The following is a 22,269-nucleotide window of genomic DNA, read 5'->3' on the forward strand; positions in this document are numbered from 1 at the left end:
CTGTTTCTAGGAACACCCTTTATAAACATCATAACATTCTCTTTTTTTCCCCCCTGAGACAATTGGGGTTAAGTGACTTGCCCAGGGTCATACAGCTAGGAAGTATTACGTGTCTGAGGCCAGATTTGAACTCCAGTCCTCCAATTTCAGGGCTGTTACTCTATCCACTGCACCATCTAGCTGTCCCATAATATTCTCTTAAGAAGACTATACAAAATGGACAATTAACAAAAAAAAAAACCCATTCTTGATCTGAGAGCAAAAACTACAAGTGACATCGTTCTGATTTTACAGTCATTTGCTTTAATTAGGAAACATTAAGCATATACAAATACCAGGAAAGAAGATGAAGCAATTTTAGATGCAGAAAAAGCTATAAATCTGACCATTCAAAATATTATCAAGATGAGAGTGATTTAGGACTCCAGGAAGATAATGAGCCTTAGGAACCAATAAAACAAGGGACAATATTGTGTTCTATGCTATGTGACTAACCCCAGATATACATTAGTAAATTTATAAGGCACCTATTACTTTTCAAATTTCCCAAAAAGAAAATCTAAACTTTTATGCATTTATTCTCTGAGGGAATCACAGCTCTAAGAATAGAAGAGGGAATTTAGAAACTAACATCATCTCCCCCACACTTTGCTTCTCAAATGGATATATTTAAAATTTTTAAATCCCAGTTCATTTTTTTCCCTTTAAATCATTCTTGTGAACCTCAGGCAACTCAGACTAGGGGTGTTAAACATGCTGATGGCCTAAGATGTGACAGCAACATTCCTTAGTATGGCCTGAACTACATTAAACTAACTAGAGAATATCTAACACAGAAAATAAAGATGCAATAAAACACAGATAGTTTATTTCTTTCTAAATTAATGGCAGTCCCTGGGGATCCTCATGTATGATTTAATGACCCTGTTTCTGGTTGTTTGACCCTACTATTCTAGGCCGACAGGGCTCCATGATTTCCTGAGTATACACAGAGGAAACACTCAGAGATCGTGACAGCAGACACAATGGACCTGCTCCCCGAAGTACTTTGTGAGAATCCTACCCCTGCTTCTCTACCAGCTATGATGCTGGATAAGTGACTTTGCCTCTGTGCACCTCAATTCCTTCATTTGTAAATGGGAATAGGGTGGAGTGGATGGGATAATTTCTAGATCTCTTCTAGCTCCACTGTTCTATATTCAATTTAAGAAAATGTTATTAAACACATCTATGTGCAAAGCACTGAAGTCTTCAAAGGAAAAAAAAATAAAATCAGTTCCTGCCTTCAAGGAGATTACATTTTAGTGGGGGAGATAGAATGGGTGTCATAGATAAATGAATACAAAATTTCTTAAGGAAATAGAGAACTCTAATAATTGAGGGGATCAGGAAAGGCTTCATGAAGGCAGCTGCATCTGAGCTAAGTCTTAAGGGGAGGTAGAAAGGATCCCAAGAGGTAGCGCTAGAGATACACATTCCAGGAGATCTGAGCATAGAGCACAGCCTGTGCAGAGGCATGGAGGCTGGAGATGTTTTTGTGCATGAGCAAACAGAGGGGGTGGTGATTGCATTCATGTAAAAATGTACATTTGGTTAAGATTTGTACTGAGGAAAAAGTGATATAGACAGAAAGAGCTCTTCCAGAAGGTTTTGGTTTTTACAATGCCCTTTGTCTGGGAGCTAATTGTTTCTTATCTGTATCCCCCAGAAGAGTCTGGTCAGCCTTCAGTGCAGGAGAGCTTCCATGTCTATATGATCAGTTCTTCCTCTGTGAGTTCTTGTCCGACATTCTCATCGTCCGAGGGTCTGAAGTTGTAGAAATCTTCTTCATCTATCGGTTCTGTTTCTATTTCAGTCGAAGAGCCACTGCCAGAGCCAGAGCCTGAGCCAGAGCCTGAGACAGACCAGGGATCCTCCTCAGAGAAAAGGAACTTTTCATCCATGTCTCTGGGTCTCTTTATTCTGAAAAAGAATTGAAGGGAAAGTCAGGCTTTATAGACACTGAAGGACACCAGGCAAGATTGGACAAGACCACCAAAAGAGGGACAGGGAGGAAGCTGGTTACATGCATTATTATTGGAGGCTAAAGTTTAGAGCAAAGGGACTGCTACATTTGTCCAGATCACAGGATTTCAAAGGAGAAGGCCTCAGGTGGCCTCGGGTCCAACCCCCAACTGAGGAAAAATCTCTATAACAGAACATGACTCATGGGCAGGCTGCCTTGGGAGGTGGGGGGGGGGTAGCAGACTCCCTATCACCGACTGTTTTGAGCAAAGGTTGTATGAGAACACAATATGACACCACAATCATCCATCAATCAACATGCATTAAACACATGAGCCAGACATTGCTACACTCGACCTGCAGAAATAAAAGTGAAACAGGCCTTGCCCTTGAGATGCTTACCATCTAGTTGAAGATGTGTGTGTGTGCATATTTATAAGTATGTGAGTGCTTGTGTGTGTGTATGTATATATATATATATATATATATACATATATGTGTCTGTATGGGTGTGTGTAGAGAAGGAGGGGGAGAAAATGAGAGAGAGAGAGAGAGAGAGAGAGAGAGAGAGAGAGAGAGAGAGAGAGAGAGAGAGAGAGAAGAGAGAGAGAAAGAGAGAGAGAGAGAGAGAGAGAGAGAGAGAGAGAGAGAAGGGGAAAGAGAGAGAGAGAAAATGGAGGCCATTCATCAAGAACTCCTCCTTCTCCCCTCTTCATCTCAAGTCCTTCGAATGGTTCCACCAGTATCTCCTCCTTCACTTTGAGTTCTTTGCCAAGGCAAACTCATCTACAGTAGCCCTTGATCCCATTCTATCCTCTCTTCTTGTTCTTTCTATCACCCCTACTCTCTCCTCCTCAATTTCTCTCTATTAGCCGCTTCTCAACTGCCTACAAATACATCAGTTTCTCTTCTGCCCTCAAAAAATCCTGTGTTCGTCCATCCTCTCTAGCTATCAGCCTTAATCTGCCCTTCCCAAACTCCTTGAGAAGGCCATCCTCAGCCACACTTCCACTTCCTTTCCTCTTTCTCTTCTCAGTACAACCTAGTTTCATTTAAGTCTCTCCAAAGTTACCAATGATCTCTTATTCTTCTTGATCTTCCTATAACCTTTGACTGATATTCTTATTTCTCTAGGATTTCATGATCCTGTTCTCTCCTAGTTCTCTTCCTATCTGACTCCTCAATCTCTTTGGCTGGATCTTTATTTGAAACACATCCATGTGGAAGTGACCCCAAGGGCTCTGTCCTGGACCCTTTACTCTCTCTCTCTAGCCAGAGGTTCTTATTCTAGAGTCTAAACAATCTGGGACATTTTTTAAAGAAATATTTTGATAAATATATTTCAATGTAATCAGTTTCTTTCATAATCCCAAGCATTTTATTTTCTATATTTAAAATGTTCTGAGAAAGAAGTCATAGCTTTCACCAGACTGCCAAAGCTTAAAAAAAAGAAAAAGGGTTGAGTCTCTGATTTAAAAAGCTTTCTAGAGACACTAAGAAGTTAAAGAGTCACAGAGTTAAGGTCACATAGCCAGCAGGTGTCTGAGTTGGGACATGAATCCAAGTCACCTCAATCCTGAGTCTGTTCTATCTCTCTGTCTCTTTCTGTCTTTCTGTCTCCCTTTGTCTCTCTGTGTCTGTCTGTCTGTCTGTCTCTCTTTCTCTCTCTCTCTTTTTCTGTCTCTCTCCATATATTTCCTTCTCTCTGTCTCTCTTTATGTATCTCCTCTATTTCTTTCTCTGGCTACCTTTCTGTGTGTGTGTGTGTGTGTGTGTGTGTGTGTGTTTGTCTCTGTCTCAGTTTCCTCTCTTTCTCTCTCTGTCTGTATCTCTCTGTCTCCTCTTTTTCTCTCTCTGTCTCTTTCCATATATCTGTTCCTCTGTCTCTCTGTCTCTCTGTTTCTCTCATGTGTCTCCTCTATTCTCTCACTTTCTTTCTCTCTGCCTTTGTCTCAGTTTCCTCTCTCTCTCTCTCTCTCTCTCTCTCTCTCTCTCTCTCTCTCTCTCTCTCTCTCTCTCTTCTCTCTCTCTCTCTCTCTCTCTCTCTCTCTCTCTTTCTGTCTCTCTGACTCCTCTTTTTCTCTCTCTGTCTTTCTCTCTCTCCATACATCATTGTCCTTCTGTCTCTCTGTTTCTCTCTGTGTGTCTTTCTGTCTCTCTGACTCTGTCTGTTTTCTCTCATTCTGTCTCTGTCTGTCTTCTCTCTCACTTTCTGATTCCATCCATTCATCCATATATACAGACATATATACAACATGCACCTATACATAGACACATACACACACATAGATGTATATAAATGCATATAGCCAAACAGATATTTTTGTCTGGACTTGTAACTTCATCAATGAGAGGAAGTACCTGCTATGAAAACTCTCTCTGCTTATGCAGAGTAGCAACTGATCTAAAAATCCCAGTATATAGTCTTAGGAAGGTATGTAGAAACACTGAGAGCTCTCCCAGCTTGTCTGTGCTCACATTGCCAGGGCAAGTTAGTGCTAGGACTTCAGCCCAAGTCTTCCTGACAGCAAGGGGAGTTTTCTACCTACTATACCAAGCTGCCTCTCCATAGAGACAAAAGTATTGTAAATAATTTGGAGTATATGTGTAGAATGGGGATGCTGACAATGGGTCTACTTGCTTCACTGGATTGTGAGCAAAACAATCTGTAAATTATAAGCTGCTGGAGAAATAGGAGCTGCTGTTATTGTTGTTATTTTCATTTCCCCTTCTATCCATTTTTATTTCCTCTCCTATCCATGATTCCAACTTTCTGGCCTTCAGAATCAGGCCCCATACCAGGTGCTTTCATTCCCCACTCCATTTCACTCACATTTTCAGCTTCCCCTCTGTGTTGTCTTCCCCCACTAGAATGTAAGCTCAATGAGGGCAGCCATTATCTTTCTTTCTGCTTGTATTTGTATCCCTAACCTTAGCAAAAAGCTTGGTCCATAAGATATGCATAATAAATGCTTGTTTCTTTTTTTTTTCTTTTGTATTACTGTTAGTCTTGTGATTGGTCATCATTTTGTTGCTTATCTTATTTTGTTGTTTTTGCCGATTGTTACAAAATTTGTAATAAATTACTTAAATATTAAATAAAGACAAAGAATTTGCTGGTATTTTACAGTCTGCCTATTGGCTCCCTCCATGGACAACGTCTAGAAAGAGGAAGCGTGATTTACTTACAGATATGCATCCATTGGAGGATTGATGATCCCATTATCTTCCCCTTCAGGCATGTTGAACCATGGTCCTTTTTCTTCAATACAGTTGGCAGAAAGACTATTTGGGCGACATCGAACCCAATGGTATCTTGCCCTTCTGGCTGGAAAACCTGAGCAAATGAAACATCCACATATAATTAGGGACATAGAATGGATTCTCCAACCTTTTTTTTTTTCATGAGGCATTTGGGGTTGTGTCCCAGGGTCACACAGCTAGGAAATATTAAATGTCTGAGGCCATATTTGATCTCAGATCCTCCTGACTCCAGGAGGGCTGGTGCTCTATGCACTGTTTCATCTAGCTGCCCTGATCCTCTTATTTCTCACATCCAACTTTAACAAAGTTGAGGCAACCCATAGTTTTCTTTCTTAGCGTTGATTTAATGGGGTACTATGGTATAAACATTTCACAGATGAAAATTAAAGTTAATTAATTAAAAAATTAAAATTAAGCACAAGGACATTCAAGGGAATCCTAGGGAGGTAGCTTAACTCTTTCCATCTTTCAATAGACTTATGGTCTCATCAATGTGGGCATTTTCTTTAGTGTTGCAGATAGCAACTCATCCATGTCTACCCATCCTGTGACTCCTATCCATTCCCACAATGGAATTCAACCAACTAGAGTTTCCTCTTTCAGCCTTTAACTTTGCATACCATTGGACATTAAATACCTAGTGGATCATGAGTCTAGATGCCAGGTATCTCTTGTTCTTTCTATGAGATATGAGACAAATCCATGTAGTCACATAATTTCCTGTTTTAGTTAGAATGTAAAAACTTTAAAAGCAGGAGTTGTTGCATTCTTTTTTATGTCCCTCTTACCTCACCTAGTACCTAGAATACAATTGACCCTTAATACAAGATCTCTCTCTCTCTCTCTCTCTCTCTCTCTCTCTCTCTCTCTCTCTCTCTCTCTCTCTTTCTCTCTCTCTCTCTCTCTAACTGGGGGGTAAGTGACTTGCCCTTGATCACACAATTAGTAGGTATCTGAGGCTGGATTTGAACTCCTGACTCTGGGGCCAGTAATCTATCAACTGTGCCATCTAGCTTCCCTGAGAGTCTCTTTCTTAAAGCAGCTTGTATACAACCTCTCTGTATACTGAAAGCAAGCTAAACCATTATCATCACCGATGTTTTAAGATTCTATTTTACTGGAACAGCCGGCAAATTAGAGACAGTAGCTTTGGGGCAGAATTTTCTGTATGTTCAATAACTAATCTTGTTTGATGTTTTAGCATTGCAATTGTGGCAAAGTCACAACTTCTGTTCGTCACATTTAAAATTTGGTGAGTATATGCTTGATGGGTAAAGTGCCTCCAGTGTTCTGTTTCTTTTTACTTCAACTCTTAAATCAATCTGCTATAGACTTTATATGTATTTAGTTAAAAACGGTTAGTTCCCAATGACAGAATCAATACTAAATAAGAGGGCTGCAAAGCTCTCATTTACTAATTATAAGTGTTGGGGTCTAATTCTGAAAATTCTCATTTAAAAGGTAGATAGACAACATAATGAAACGTTTAACTATTTGTGTGTTATTTTGAAAGTGTTCTACTTTATAGTTAAAAGGTTTCCTTTGTACATTGTTTTTGCTACTTGTGATCATGTTGTCTTTCCATACATGCATAAAGCTTACATTAAAACAAAGCAGCTGCTTTTAAAAAGCAGTAATTGCTTGGTTATCTTTTATTTCTACTATAAATGAAGCATTTCTTTAAGAAATATGACTTCAGAGGGAAAGGGACCCACATGTGCAAAACTGTTTGTGGCAAGTCTCTTTGCAATGGCCAGGGAAACTGAGTGGATGCCCATCGTTGGAGAATAGCTGAATAAACTGTGGTATATGAATGTTATGGAATATTATTGTTCTGTAAGAAACAACCTGCAGGATGATTTCAGAGAGGCCTGAAGAGACTTACAGGAACTGATGCTGAGTGAAATGAGCAAAACCAGGAGATCATTATACACGGCAATAACAAGATTATACAATGATCACATCTGATGGACGTGGTTCTCTTCAACAATGAGATGATTCAAACCAATTGCAATGATCTTGTGATGAAGAGAGCCATCTATACCCAGAGAGGGAATTGAGTATGGTTCACAATATAGCATTTTCACTGTTTTTGTTGTTGTTTGCTTGCATTTTACTTTGTTTCTTTGTTTTTCTTGTGTGGCATGAAAATTGTATAAATATATATACATATATTGGATTTAACATATATAAAGGACCTTTTGTGTTTTTATTGTTGTTTCCAGGGTTGCCATGACTAAAGCGACTGTCCGTCAGTGGGCCAGCCCATTAGTAATGAACCTTACTCAGGGAGTCTGATTCTCAGCAAGGGAGCTTTGCCTGTTGCTAGCAGCTCTAGGTGTCATTAGATGGCATTCCAGCATGGCACGATCTGCCAGAGCTTTCCTTCCGCTGCCACAGCCTTTGAGAATGCAGGGTTTTGGAGATGTGATGTCAGAATAAAATATGAAGGAGTCTTTCCTGATCTTCTCATCCATTAGTATTTCTCCCCAACTTCAAATCATCTCGTATGGATTTTGTCTATTTCTAGATATGTACAAGCTGTCTGCCCCAACAGAATGTCAACTCTTGGCAGCCTTTGGTTTTTGTCTTTGAAACTCTCGCTCGTAGCATACTTCCTGGCATATAGGAGGCTCTTAACTTGACTTAACTGGTTGACTTATTGATTAAAGGGTAGATCAACAGACCAAAGACATGATTTGAGCACTTAGGTCATGGAGGAGCATGATGTGTTAAAAAATGAAGAAATACATTTTTTTTCTCTCCCTGTCCCTACTTGTCCCCTTGGGCCTTACTCCTTCCTTTGGCACCTTCACTTTTTTAGGGACTCTACCACAAGTGCCAGGGATACAGAACGGGAATAGAACTGGATAGATGCTTAGTCTCCATCTTTGGTATGGTTTCAGAGGCTGGAATGCTTCTTAACTTGAATCCCCCCAAAAGCAGGACTGTGCCTTAAGGGAATGGACAAGATTATCCTCCCAGGACGGGTGAACCCCTTCAGGGATCTTCCTGGAACTCACACCCATCACATTCTCCAGCAGAGGGAGACATCCATCGTCTTCCTCACCCAGTGTTTGCTTAGAAAAACCAGAGACATAACAGTGGCAAGTTATAATGTCCTAGCTGAAGTAATATCAGCTACAACAGGAAGTGGAAAGGAAAACCAATACCGATCTTTCCATGATGTAAACTTCACTGAACACTTCCTTTTTCATCAGGTAAGACAAAATATTGCCATCAACAAAAAGTTCCTGGCTTGTGAATCATAACAGTTGATGTTGTGACGAGGGATGAAGAGCTGCCATTTGCATAGACCTTGGAAGTTTTCCAAAGTCTTTTATATCCATCTAATTGGAGCCTTCCAGCAGCACTTTGGCATAAGTGCTATTATCCCCAACCTACAGATGGAAACACTTATGCTCAGAGAGGGTAAGCAAATTATCAAGTAAGTATAAGAAGGCAGCATTTGAACTCAGGTCCTCTTGGTTCCAAATCCTGTATTCTATTCATTAAAATGAAATGACCCAAGCAAATCATCCCATAATTTGTCTCTGATTTCTTTTCTTTTTATATCAACTTTATTTAACAAACACACACACACACACACACACACACACACACACACACTGTGTGTATACATGTATTCCTTTCCCCTTCGCTGGTGAGCTATCCTTGGTATACAAGAATAAAAAGAAGGAGAAAAAAAAAAAACCCTGGTTCATCAAATCTAACATATCAACTGAGTCTGACCGTATAGACTGTGTTCCATACTCATAGTCCACTACTTCTGTAAAGAAAGAAGGAAGGTGCATTTTCTCAGATTTATCAGCACCAAAGATTTTCTGAGTCTTCAGATAGTATTTATGAATGCTAATCATTATTCTAAGCAGTGAAAAGTCTGTGGAGGAAGTGTGTAAGTGAAATAGCTACAACTAGTTTCCAGGGACTCGTCCCCCTCACCAGTTCGGGGACGGTTGTACACCCCCAGATTTCAGATGTCTCAGTTATGAAGAATCATAAAGAGAAACATGGAAACCACCTGCTCAGATGAGACCGATTCTTACTTAGTAGGAATCTGATATTTTGCTTTAGATAAGGAATCTATTTTCCCTGTAAGTCTACTAGATCACAGAATTTCCCCCATCACCCAGTGCACTGAAACTAAAAGGCACAAAACTTTGAAAATGTCTGTGCTGGGAGGGGGAGGGGGCTTATGGACAAGGGAGGGACCCAACAAAGATTGTTTTCCCCTCAGTGTGGGAGTAACCTTGTTCCATCCTGCCCTGGCTGAGAAAGGCTCGTTATTCTGGAGATGATCCAAGAAACTGAGGGAAAATCCTGAACTGTTTCTGGACACTACACCTTCCTAAGGAGTCTTATGTGGAGGTCTCAGGGGCCTAGTTTGGTTTGAAATTGCACTGAGAGAATGAGGGAAAAGGGGAAAGTAACATTACTAGAGAGTAAACTGAAGGACAAGGGATGACCCTTATTAAAGTCTGCAAACATTAATTGAACACTTCCTTTGTTCCAGGTCTTGAACTATGAGCTAGGGATACAAAGAAGAAAAAAAGAAACAATTCCTGTCCTCAAGGAGTTCTATGGTTATACAATCTATACAAAGTAACATAAGGAGAGCACAATTTGTAGCCTATGGGAATTGCAGTGGTTCTCAAACTTTTGTTTTCAGTATCTTTATCCTATTAACAATGATTGAGGATCTCTCCAAAGTGGTTTTTTGTTTATCTGGATTATATTTATAGACACCATATTGAAAATAAAAACTATTTTTGAATTTGTAGACCCTCTAAAAGGGTTTCAGAGATCCCCAGGATTCTCTAGACCATACTTTGAGAACCACTGGGAGTATCAGTTTAAACCATACTTTTTTTTTTTTTCCCCCTGAGGTTAAGTGACTTACCCAGGGTCACACAGCTAGGAAGTATTAAGTGTCTGAGGCTAGATTTGAACACAGGTCCTCCTGACTTCAGGGCTGGTGCTCTATTCACTGGGCCACCTAGCTGCCCTAAACTATACTATTTTTAAAAAGTGGTCAGTTGGCAAGTTGATCAGGAGAGACTCATTCACTCAATTTATCAGGACCTCCCCAGATTTTGTTTTAAATCTAGTTATTCCTTCTCAATGATTCTTCTCACTCACCCCTTGTAATAAAGCCCAGTTAAGCCAACAAATGACCACTGGGACCATATCTAAATACTATAGACTTCATACCCAACACCTCTTGAAGAGGCAGGCTTTATGTTCAGTCGGCTAAAGCCTTTGTTATTACCTGGGCTTTGAAGGAAGCTAGGGAAATGGAGCTAAAGAGGAAGCAGCTTCCAGGTGTGAAGGGTCCCTTCTACAAAAGGAAGGAGATAGAGACGGAGCATCACATACAGAGAAGACCTATTATTTATGTTGCTGTTGTTAGGGGTTAGAGTGAGGCTTTGCACTAAGTGCATTCTAAAAGCATGGCTGAGAAACTGAATAAAAAGATTTAGGGATTTTACCTTCAAAAAGGTAAACCTGTTTCCCCTCTTTGCCTTCCTGACTCATACACACATAGTTGTGATTCAATCAAAATTTTAAATTAGCTCCTTAGCATTTTTCCCACACTGGGCTAAATTTTTAGAAGTTTTACAAGTCTGGAAGACCAGAACTCACTCGACTTACTCTGTTAATTTTCTTGAGATGGCTTCCCCCAGCATGGTTTAGTAGCATAAAGAATGACCAGCCTGCTCTCTGCCTCCCCACCACAAAGGCTGGATTTGGGCCTTCTCAAATTTCAGTTCTATTGAAGAGTTTCCACTATGGCCTGGCCATGTCGTTGCAAGGCACTGGACAGTGTGGAAGGCAATCTATAACATTTGCTAGGAAAGGGGCAGCTAGGAGGCGCAGTGGAGAGAGCACCAGCCCTGAAGTCAGGACAACCTGAGCTCAAAATGAGACACTTAACACTTCCTAGCTGTGTGACCCTGGGCAAGTCACTTAACCCCAATTGCTTCAGTAAAAAAATTAAAAATTAAAAATAAAACATTTACTAGGGCAGTCTGACCCTATGGTTAAGGGTAGTTGTTGTTATTGGGGTTTTCTTGGTAAAGATTTCCTTCTTCAGAGCATTTCAAGTAAAGGGAGACTGAGGCAACAGGATGAAGTGACTTGCTCAGGATCCACAGTAAGTGTCTGAGACTAAATTTGAATTCAATTCTTCCTAACTCCACTTTCAGCATTCCTCCCACTGTGCCCCCTTGCTGCCCTTAGGTGCTCTGCAAAGCTTAAAGAATTAAGTGAGTTGATGATGATTGCACAGCTCTAGAAGGGATGACCTTAACCTCTCTGTCCAACTCAGCCAGACCAGACTTCATGTCCGAAGCGGAATGCCCAAGGCCAGAGGAGACAACGGCCCTCTGAGGTCCATGCTATTATTGATCCGATTTACTGATGCAATCTTCCACCATCCAAGGGAGTAACCCTGGTGGAGAAGGGACCGGGCTTCTGCTGGCTTTGCTTCTCAGCAGTCAGTCATGGCGACTGAAGACCCCAAAACAAAATTCTCCCAAAAAATTGTATAGTATGCACATTACATATACACACCTATATGTATATACATACATACATATATATATATATATATGCACAAACACACACACACAAACACATATACATACAAAATGGAAAGATAGAGGAACAGTTGGAGGCATGGATGGACAAACAATGGCAGCTGAAGAGGAAACAGAAGGAGTAATTTTATCATTTGGGGAACTTTATACATCAATATGCATTTTTCAAATATAAGTACAGATAATGTAGGTTTCATTTGGTTGATATCTAAATTTAAATTCATAATAAATTATTATTTAAAAATTCTCACGATCAAAATCTTCGCCACTGTCAAATGGTTCAACATTAGATATTGTTTTGTCGATAGAAATGATACTAAGGAAGATGCATTGCCCGCTGCCTTGCCGATGCAGGGACCTTTCCATCTGCCCTGTGGCTGGAATTTTCTATGTGTATTGTCACTCATTAAAAAGTCAACTCCTTAAAGAAGGGGACTGGGGCACAAATCTCTTTGTAGTTCCCAGTCATCCTATCTTGCTTAATAAATGCGAGTATGACTTATGTAAAGTACAAGGCTTTATACATAATAAGCACTTCACAGATTTTTTTTTTCATTCACTCATGAGGAAAATGAAGTTGAGAGAAGTTAGTGATTTGTCCAAGATCACACAGCCAGTAAGTATCTGAGGCAGGATTTGAATTCAGGCTCTCCTGACTGGAAGAGCCAGACTTTACCCACTGCAAGCATTATTGAGCTGCCCATGAAATGAGGGTTTTGGATCAGTTGGTCTTCATGTTTAGTTGTGTGACAATTCAAATAAGGAAGACGTGATGTACAAGACTCACTCCTAGAAAGCAGGAACTTCTTTATGTCCCTCTTTTTAAAAAGATACGTTTCTTTTTTATGTAATACAGTATTACACAATTATATAGATGTGTAATAATATATATAAATATATATTATTTGGATATAATTATGCAATTATATGTTATACATTATCACATTCTATAATAATTGTTATATGATATATATTACAATGAATTACAGAAAATACCAAATTCCTTTAAATCCTAATGGACAAGGGATATTTTTTTTTTGATGTCATAGCAGAAGGATCTTCTCCACCAAAGGGGATCTACAACCATTTTATATTTATAGTCCCTGAGAATTGCTTAGGGCACTGAGAGATTAAGTGAGGTCATACAGGTAGAAATGAGTTCATGCCTGGCAGATGGATGAGCCAGGCTGCTAGCATTGCCTCTGGAATCACTTTATAATACTCATTGCAAAACTAGGGGAGGGGAAGGTTGGGGAGAAGAATAGATAAGCTGTTTGACCTTGAATAAGTCATTTAACCCCTTTAGTTCCTCATCTATAAAATGGGAACACACTTGAGAAGGAAATGGCAAATAGCTCCATTGCCTTTTCCAAGAAAATTTTGTCCATGGAGATCACATAGAGTCAGATATGACTGAATAATACCAAGTTTAACAAGGGTATTTCCTGGACGGGAATTTTTTTTGGGGGAAAGTCCCATAATCCTTTTATTAACACACTGATAGCTCTCTCAATGAGTTATTCCTAGAGTTGACTAATCTCTGCTTTTTACTGACTTCCTTAGCTTCAGTTTTAGAGCATGACCTCATCTCAAATTCTAGGGACTTCCTCTCTGTGGGGCTGATTCCAATCTGTACCTGCCATTTTCCGTAGAATCTTGGCTACAGAAAGGACCTCAGGGACCATTTCTCTAACCTATACCTGAGCAAGAATTACCTCTGTAGCATACCAGACAAGAAGTCACTCAACATTTGCTTGAAGACAGCCAAGATGGGGAGCTCACTCTCTCAAAGCAACTGTGGGATAGAAGTTTTTCCTGCTTAAATAAGCCTCTCAGTACCTTCTACCTGATACTTAGTTCTGCTCTCTGGGACCAAACAAGTCTAAATACTTGAAGACAGCTCTCATATCCCCAATTCTTTCATGACTCCAGGGTAGCTGAACCCAATTCTTTCAAGTGATCTTCTTACAGCCTGCCATAGATAGAGTCCCTTCTTTTGCCAACTTCTCTGCTTTCAGATGTGCTCCAGTTCATCAATGTCTTTCTTGAAATGGAGTGCCCAGAACTAAACATAATGCTCTATCCAGATATGATCACATTTATGTTTGAAAGGATTGTACATATTTAATCAATATCAGATTGCTTGCTGTCTTGGGGAGGGGGGAAAGTAAGGGAAGGAGAAAAACAATTGGAATACAGTCTGGCAAAAAATGAATATTGAAGACTATCTTTACACATTTTTGGAAAATAAAATTCTATTAGATATGGTCACATCTGGAAGAAAATTTTTCCTTTGGAGAGTCCATTAAGTATTCTAAGTTCACCCTGAAAACATGTTGACTTCTCTCTTAGACCTACACATCTAAAACACCATATTCGATGATAAGAACAAATGCCAGTACAAAAAAAAAAAATCATGTGAACCTTAGTGGGAAATGTAAAATGTTCATGAAATTCTGAAGACAAAAACATTCCCAAAATTGTGCTGAAAAATGAATCTGAAATATGGATATTTGTTCATTCATTAATGTCCCATCAATTTAATATTAAAAAAAGAAACTATCTTATTTTGCTTGATGCATTTTAATTGTTTGTATCACATTACTTCCCTAATATGTCCTTCCTTCCTCCTTATCCAGAGAATCTTCAGGTATAATAAAGATAATAGAGGCTACATATGTACTATTCACACCATGGTCCCTCCACCTCTGTAGCAAAGACAGGGAAGTTCATTTTCTCATATTTTTAACCACAGCAAGTTTGTTGCCTAATACTTAGATGTTTACTGTGTGCATAGCCCTCTGCTAGATACAAAAAGGATACTGATGAGCCCCTTTTCTCATGGACTTTTCCTCTGATCCCTGATGATTCCCAGACAACCTAGTCAGGCTTGTATCTTTTCATCTAAGTTATTCTTCTCTAAAGCTAAAGGTTTGGGATCAGGAGTCCTTTACCTGATGTCTATGGAAAGATGTCAGAGGGTTTGTGAATTTAGAAGAGGAAAATAATATCTTGATTTTCACTGCTCTAATGGAAAGCTAGCATTTCCTTCAATTATTTAAATATTTGATTCTGGAAAAAAGGTCCATACACTTCACCAACCTGCCAAAAGGGCTCCAAGGCACCCAAAAAAGGAAAGAGCCCTGCTCTAGATAATCCATTAACTTAAACTTTGTCTTGCTTTTTTCTTTCTTTCTTTTTTCTTCCTCTCTCCCTCCCTCCTTCTGTTCCTTCTTTATTTCCTTCCTTCTTCCTTCCTTATTTCCTTCCTTCCTTCCTTCCTTCCTTCCTTCCTTCCTTCCTTCCTTCCTTCCTTCCTTCCTTCTTTCTTTCTTTCTTTCTTTCTTTCTCTTTCTTTCTTTTTTTCTTTCTTCTTTCTTTCTTTCTTTTTTCTTCTTTCTTTCTTTCTTTCTTCTCTCTCTCTCTCTCTTTCCTTCCTTCCTTTTTTCTTTCTTTCTTTTTTCCTTCCTTCCTTCCTTTTTTCTTTCTTTCTTTCTTTCTTTCTTTCTTTCTTTCTTTCTTTCTTTCTTTCTTTCTTTCTTTCTTACTTTCTTTCTTAGCATAGCAGAATGAAAAGACAAAGTGCTGGAGCCAAAGTCAGGAACACCTGGGTTCAAATTCTGCCTCTGACATTTGTAGATTGGGTCACTCTGAACAACTTATTAAACTTGGAGCCTCAGTTTATTCATCTGGAAAATGAGGATAACCATAGCAATAGTATTTATTTAAATAATTAATTAAAGCAAGGGAACCAATGGCACAGAAATTTTAACATCTTCAGTGTGAGCATGACCAGCTGAGACTCCCAAATGAGAGGGAGAGAAGATTAGCCTGTTACAAAACATCAACCACAACTGAGAATAACATTGTCTCCATCGGAAGCCCAGAGTATGACACCCAGACGTCACTTCTAAGAAACAAATTCAGTACATCTGTGTCATGGTGAATTGACATTTCCTTTAAGATGCTGACCCCTATAAGTTTGTCTCTCCATCAACTGGGGCATCTTCTTGCCTTGTATTTCTTTCCCAAAGAAAAAGGACCCTCCTAAGGAACTAAATATTCAAGGGTCCTTTCTTTTAAACTCTTTTTGGGGGGAGGGTTTAGTTTTAACTAAACAAGATCATCTAGCAATAAATTACCCAGAAGAGAACAGGAGGACCACCATTACCATACTATAGATGGACGCAACAGAAGCTGGGAGAGGTGAAATTATTCCCCCAGTATCACTTAGGTAAGTAAGCACAGGACAGGAATGAGATGAGATCTGAGCTCAGAAGTTCCTCAGCCCCAAACATCCTGGGCTTATTTTGCAGAACCAGACTGTCTTTGTTAAATCCTCCTGCCTTTAGATGACCTGAGAGTTGCTAAGATTCTCTCTGATCGTCTTGCTAAAATTCAAGTAAATAATTACGTATTTCACAAAAGAGTTTCCTTTTCCTTATCCTAACATGTCAATTTAAAAATAGAATCAAGTAAACACAAAACTCAGCTTTACTAACCCTCTTCCCTTAAAGTAAAAAGTGAGTGGTACTTGAGGTCTGATCAAGCAAGAAGATAATGTCACCATAGTATCTTGTAGCTTCAACCTAGTACGTGAACTCACTTGAAGAAAGAAAGCTGGATTGGAAGTTAGGAAGATCTGAATTCAAATTCTGCCTCAGACACTTCTAGGGCCTCCTTTTCCCCTCCTCTATAAAATTAAGAGATAGAGATAGTTGATCTCCAAGGTCCCTTTTATCTCCTAACTTATGGATCCTATCTCTGCATTATTTTTTAAAATTGGGAGACAGGAATCAGATTTATGATTTTATCCAGTGGGGAACATCTAGTCCTTTCCCTGATACAGATCAATATTTCACTGTAAGGTCCTAGAATAGAGATTCTTAACCTGAGATCTATGAACTTAAAAAAAAAACCCACCCACTAAAAAAACCAAACTGTATTCAATATAATTAATTTTGTTTGTAAAACTGTGCATTTTCTGCATTAAATCACATTATCTTTTTTGATGGAAAAACTTTTTTTTTCATTTTTAAGAAATTTATTTATTTTTGTTTATTCCTCACAACATTTCTGAGGAGGATGAATGTCTTTACATCTACTTTTCAAAAGAAATTCCAAAGAAAAATAGAGGTAAATGTCTAAATCACATTAACTTAAGAAGGAATTACCCCAAACTACCTAAAACCTTAGAGTTAGTGACTTTGGGCACTCACTTAAGGGCTCATCCAGCTAGTGCCAGACTTATCACGAACACGAGACACTATCCATTAAGCTATGTAGTTTCTCATCTTCAGTATTCTGAGACTGTTGGTTTTTCTGCTGTGACACACCCTGTCCCCATTCAGGCCACAATCCTCTGTCATTTAGCAGGTGGTCTTGTATCTTGCTGGATGAAAAAATCATCTCCCTGTTTCCAGCCTCCGTTTCCCCTCATTTAGTTTAGGTGGTCCTAGGATGATAGATATAGCCTTTTTGTGCCCTTTTTGGAAATCCCCAGTTGGAAGGACCCTCCAGAGCTTGATTTCTGCCTCTATGGTTTTAGAGATTGCCCAGTACCCTCTCTATCAGAATGTGGGAATTGTAGCAGAGAGTCCCCATTTCCAATTGGATAAAAGGCACAGACACCTGCCACTTAAACAAAATAGTACATTGCTGCCCTCAGAAGGGTAAGACGGCATCTATCATGAGAAACTGAATCTTTCTGGAGTCTTAATTCTGCTGCCTACTCACTGTACAACTGTGGACAAGTCTTTGCCTTTCTCTGAGATTCAGTACCCCCCTTTATAAGACAAAGGGGTTAGAGTAAGTGATCCCTAAAGTTCCTTCCAGCTCAGACCCACAGTTGTGTAGGTGTCGGGTTAAGTCCAGTCTATCAGGGTGTTCCACCATTCCAGATACCTCCCTGCATAGCTATCAGTTTCAGTTTTTAAAATGAAGACTTGGGGCAGGGCTCCCTGGCCCCCAGCTCAGCCGGCTACAGGGGTGAGCCTTACCTTGGACGAAGGATTCCGTAAAGAGGAGGAGGGACAGAGCCAGGAGTGTCCTCCGGGTGTGCATCCACGGATGCTGCATGGTGGCCAGCTTCAGCATCCACTGAGCCTCTCGATTGGGAAATGTAGCTAGGAGCTCTTTGTAGCTGAAAGCAGGTTCTGATCCTCCTCCCCTGCCCAGACCGAGTCAACGTCACAGTTTCCTGAACAACTAGAATGACATCCACATTAAAAAAAGAGAGAGAGAGAAGTCAAAGAACTATTTTTGCCCATTATGAAACTGCTCTGGACTCCCCAGGACACTTATTCGAAAGTTTTGTTGCTTGCAAATTAAGTGCTTGTTCAAAAATTTTTTCCACTCTCAAAATAGCATCACAGAGGCTTTGTTTATACTTGCTTCAACAATAATCTAGACTGTTTCTTATGGGGAAAAAAAAAGGCACCAAGGGAACAGTTTTTTTTTATTATAGCTTTTTATTTACAAGATATATGCATGGGTAATTTTTCAGCATTGACAATTGCAAATCCTTTTGTCTCCATTTTTTCCCTCCTACCCACCCCTTCCTCCAGATGGCAGGTTGACCAATACATGTTAAATATGTTAAAGTATAAGTTCAATACAATATGTGTATACATGTCCATATAGTTATTTTGCTGTACAAAAAGAATTGGACTTTGAAATAGTGTATAATTAGCATGTGAAAGAAATAAAAAATGCAGGCGGACAAAAATAGAGGGATTGGGAATTCTATGTAGTGGTTCATAGTCATCTCCCAGAGTTCTTTCTGTGGGACACCAAGGGAACAGTGATGAGCAAAGACAAACTTGGGATTGCAAAGTCTGGGTTCAAATCCTGACATCCTAATTCTATTATTCACGAGTTATGTGACCTTAAGTAGGTCTCTTCATCTCTCTGAGCCTCAGTTTCCTCCTCTGTAAAATGAAGAAGTTGGAACAAAACCTAAAATGTCCAGTCCAAACAAAACTCATACTAATTCCTGATAAGGTAGTTAAACTGTAGATGTGAGTTATTATCATTATGGATAACAAACACAAAATGAAGAATGAGTGCTGAAAAACATCTAATTGTATTGGAATATAAAATTGGCTCTCTAGCTGTTCCCCATACCTGACCTTTCAGCTTCTACCTCCCCGTCTTTGCAGTGATAGTGCTCCATGTCTGGAATATATCCCAACCCTCAGTTTGTTCAATCCCTATCTTCCTTCAAAGCACAATTCTGGGGTTACCAACCATATGAGATCCATCATCAATCAATGGATCAAGCAACATTTGTTAAGTGTCTCTGTGCCGGGCATTGAGGTCGCTTCCAGGTCTCCACTCCTGATCCTTGATTTGTGATCTGTCATTTCCCTTCCCTCAACTTGAGCTTCCCATCTGTTAAACAAGGGGCCTTGACTGGGTTCTACGTCTATTGCCTTAAGTTCTCCTCCAAGAATAATGTGTAACTCTATATCCCTTCTCTTCAGAGCTCCCATCACTCGAAATAAAAACCTCAGTTTCAGAGTCAGAAGGTGCTTCAGATGACCAAGAACCTTCAACCTTGACAGAATATTTATTTAAAGACTCCTGGTGAACAGGAGCCCTCTGCCTCCCAAGAAATCCCATCGTGCTTTGCTGGAGCCCTGATAGTTGGATAATTTATCCTTATATCAAACCCCAGTTTATTGCTTTGTTATTTCTACCTTATTGTGCCCTCTAGGGCCATACAGAATAAATTAATCCTATTTCTAGGTGATAATCCTTAATATTGGTATTCTTACAAGTCCCCCTCCCCGCCAAGTCTTTTCTTCAATCTAAACTGCCCAAACTCCTTCAATTGATCACAAGATCCTCTGATCTCTATCATCTGGAAGCTTTCTGGCTCATTAAAATTCTTCCTAAAATGTGACTTACAGAACTGAATATAATCCACCCAGTGTGGTCAGACCAGGACAGAATACTGTGAAACTATGATTGAGCTCTGAATAATCATGCCTTTCAACACAACCTAAGATGGTGTCAGCTTTCTTGGCCACCATATACACACAGCATCAGCTTTCTTTGCTGCCAAATCATACAGTTGATTCATACTCAGCTCACAGATCCAGATCTTTTCTCTACAAACTGATGTCTATCCATGCTTCTGAAACCTTGGACTTGTGCAGTTGATTTTTTGGATCCAAGTGTAAGACTTTACATTTATCTCTTATATTTCATTGATTCCATTTCTGTAATGATTCAGGGGAAAAGAAGAGGAAAGGATACCCATTTTATAGCTGAGGAAAGTAAAGTGAGAATAGTTAATAACTAAGTTAGTTGGTGCTTGAGCCAGAAATAATAGGTCACTGTTATATAGACTTTTCAGTTCACAAAACACTGGTCTCATAATTCTATGATAGGTCATATAAGTGTTATTTTTCCAGATTTGCCTAAAGTCACACAGATAGTAAAATACAGAGATAGAATTCTAGCTCCTTCTGATTATAAATCTCTATTTCTCCCTTCCCCCACACCAGGAGAAGGGATTCTTAGGGTACTAATATGGAGAAAGGCCCTACCATTACATTCTCTCTAAGAGAGTGTTGTGATCTGGTGTGATCAGTTAGCACCAATTGGGCCAGGGCCAGATCAGTGTAGAGGATTTCAGTTTGGGAAGTTCTAAGGCAATGGGTGATACTTTGGACTGAAGAACTCTTCAGGTAGGATAGGGCATTTTAGGCTTTGTAACCCTATACCGGGATCCCAGGGCTGGTAAGGACTCCATTGTTGGTAGTAATGACTTCTGGGAACATAGTTTAGATTCTAGACTTTGAAGATCACTGATCCCAACTCCCTCATTTTATAAATATTCATCCAGGGTCACCCAGTTAATAAAAATGTGAGGTCACATTGGAACTCAGGTCCTCCCGACTCCAAATCTCTTGCTCTAGCCATTACTCCAAGGGAACTTGAGGGGTCCTTTCCCCTGAGGTTACGTCCTGTTTGAAAGAAGTCTGTTCCCAAACTATTTCTCTGTTCTGCCGCTGGAGTCTGAAGCACGTACTTAGCCATGATCAGGAAATGGCCAAGGGTTCCGCCGGGAGATTGAAACAAGGCAGGGGAAACTCCTCCCTCTGATTAAAAAAAAAAAGAAGAAAAAGAAAAAAATACCCAGTCTAGAAAGGCCACAGAAATGGAAAGTGGAAAGTGATGTGTGTGCATAAAGGTTCAACCCCAAAGTTTCCACCGGGTTATGTCAGGGAAGAGCAGAAGGAGGTCAGGACTGAGAAGCAGAGGAGGCCCTCGGAGGCTGTGTGAGCCCTGAGCCATGGAGGGCATGACTGGGAGGAAAGGGGCCAAGGGATCTAGCTCAGGTGAAGAAGGGAGGGGGTCCCAAAGAGAGTCAGAGGCTGGAGGACCACCTCTGTGACCACGGGAGAGCCCCTTCAGCTCACTAGGGAACAATTTCTCACTTGGAAATGAGGGACTGCATGGCCTCTGAGGTCTGCCCCTAGAGATAGACTGCTGATCTCGGACTTAGAAATCCCACCTCAGACACGTACTTATCTCTAAACTGAAATTTCCCCATCTGTAAATAACAGCACCTATCTTAGAAGGGTCTCTGTTGTGAAGATCAGATGAGATACGATACATAACGGGCTTGTAAGCCTCCAATCGCCTCCTCCATTATTGTTATCTTCTGTAGAAGTGTATCCTCCCCTGATCTTCTCCAGACTTCACTGCACCTTCCTCTGGGCTCCAGGTCAATGCATCTTCTTACTATGACCTCAGCCTGCCCCCCCCCCCCACCCCCCACTCAGCACCTCCTCACCTCTGCTCTTATGCCCTGTCCTTGGTACCGGAAAAGTGTTTGCTTTTCACTGCATCCTCCTAGAATCCTCAGCTTCCTATACGACACAACTTTAGTGCCGCCTTCTTGGGGCCTTTTGCCATCTCTTCAGTTGTGAGAGTTCGTTCTCCTTACACTTGGGGATAGGTACAATGGACGCTCCCATGGGCAGGTGTCAGTTTGGGACCTATTTGGAGTTTTGTCTCTGAATTCGCAATGTTTAGCACAACCCCTTGCTCAATAAATGTGTGATAAACAATGATTTATTTAATATATTTATTATTTTATAATATTTATTTATAAATATAAATATTGTAATCTGGTTCAGATAATGGCTCAATGGAATGAGCATAGGGCCTGGATTCAGGAAGACTCATCTTCCTGAGTTCAAATCCAGCTTCCAACCCTTGCTAGCCATGTGACCCTGGGCAAATCACTTTGCCCTGTTTGCCTCTATAAAGTGATCTAGAAAAAAGAATCAATAAACTATTCTAGCATCTTTGCCAAGAAAACCACAAATAGGATCACCAAGAATTAGATATGACTAAAGAACAA

At 40.0% G+C, this 22,269-nt stretch overlaps 1 protein-coding gene across 1 annotated transcript; it reads right to left on the minus strand.

The window, feature by feature from the left end:
- Positions 1–280: 280 nt before the first annotated feature.
- On the minus strand, positions 281–18,126 carry SRGN (serglycin). The gene is made up of 3 exons (XM_051982559.1): positions 17,888–18,126; positions 5,194–5,341; positions 281–1,962 (listed from the first exon to the last, which is right to left on the minus strand). The coding sequence occupies exons 1-3, from the start codon at positions 17,982–17,984 to the stop codon at positions 1,749–1,751; spliced, it is 459 nt and encodes a 152-aa protein (XP_051838519.1). The 5' UTR covers positions 17,985–18,126; the 3' UTR covers positions 281–1,748.
- Positions 18,127–22,269: the final 4,143 nt, after the last annotated feature.

The sequence above is a fragment of the Antechinus flavipes genome, chromosome 2 (assembly GCF_016432865.1).
Source record: "Antechinus flavipes isolate AdamAnt ecotype Samford, QLD, Australia chromosome 2, AdamAnt_v2, whole genome shotgun sequence".
Lineage (NCBI taxonomy): Eukaryota > Metazoa > Chordata > Mammalia > Dasyuromorphia > Dasyuridae > Antechinus > Antechinus flavipes.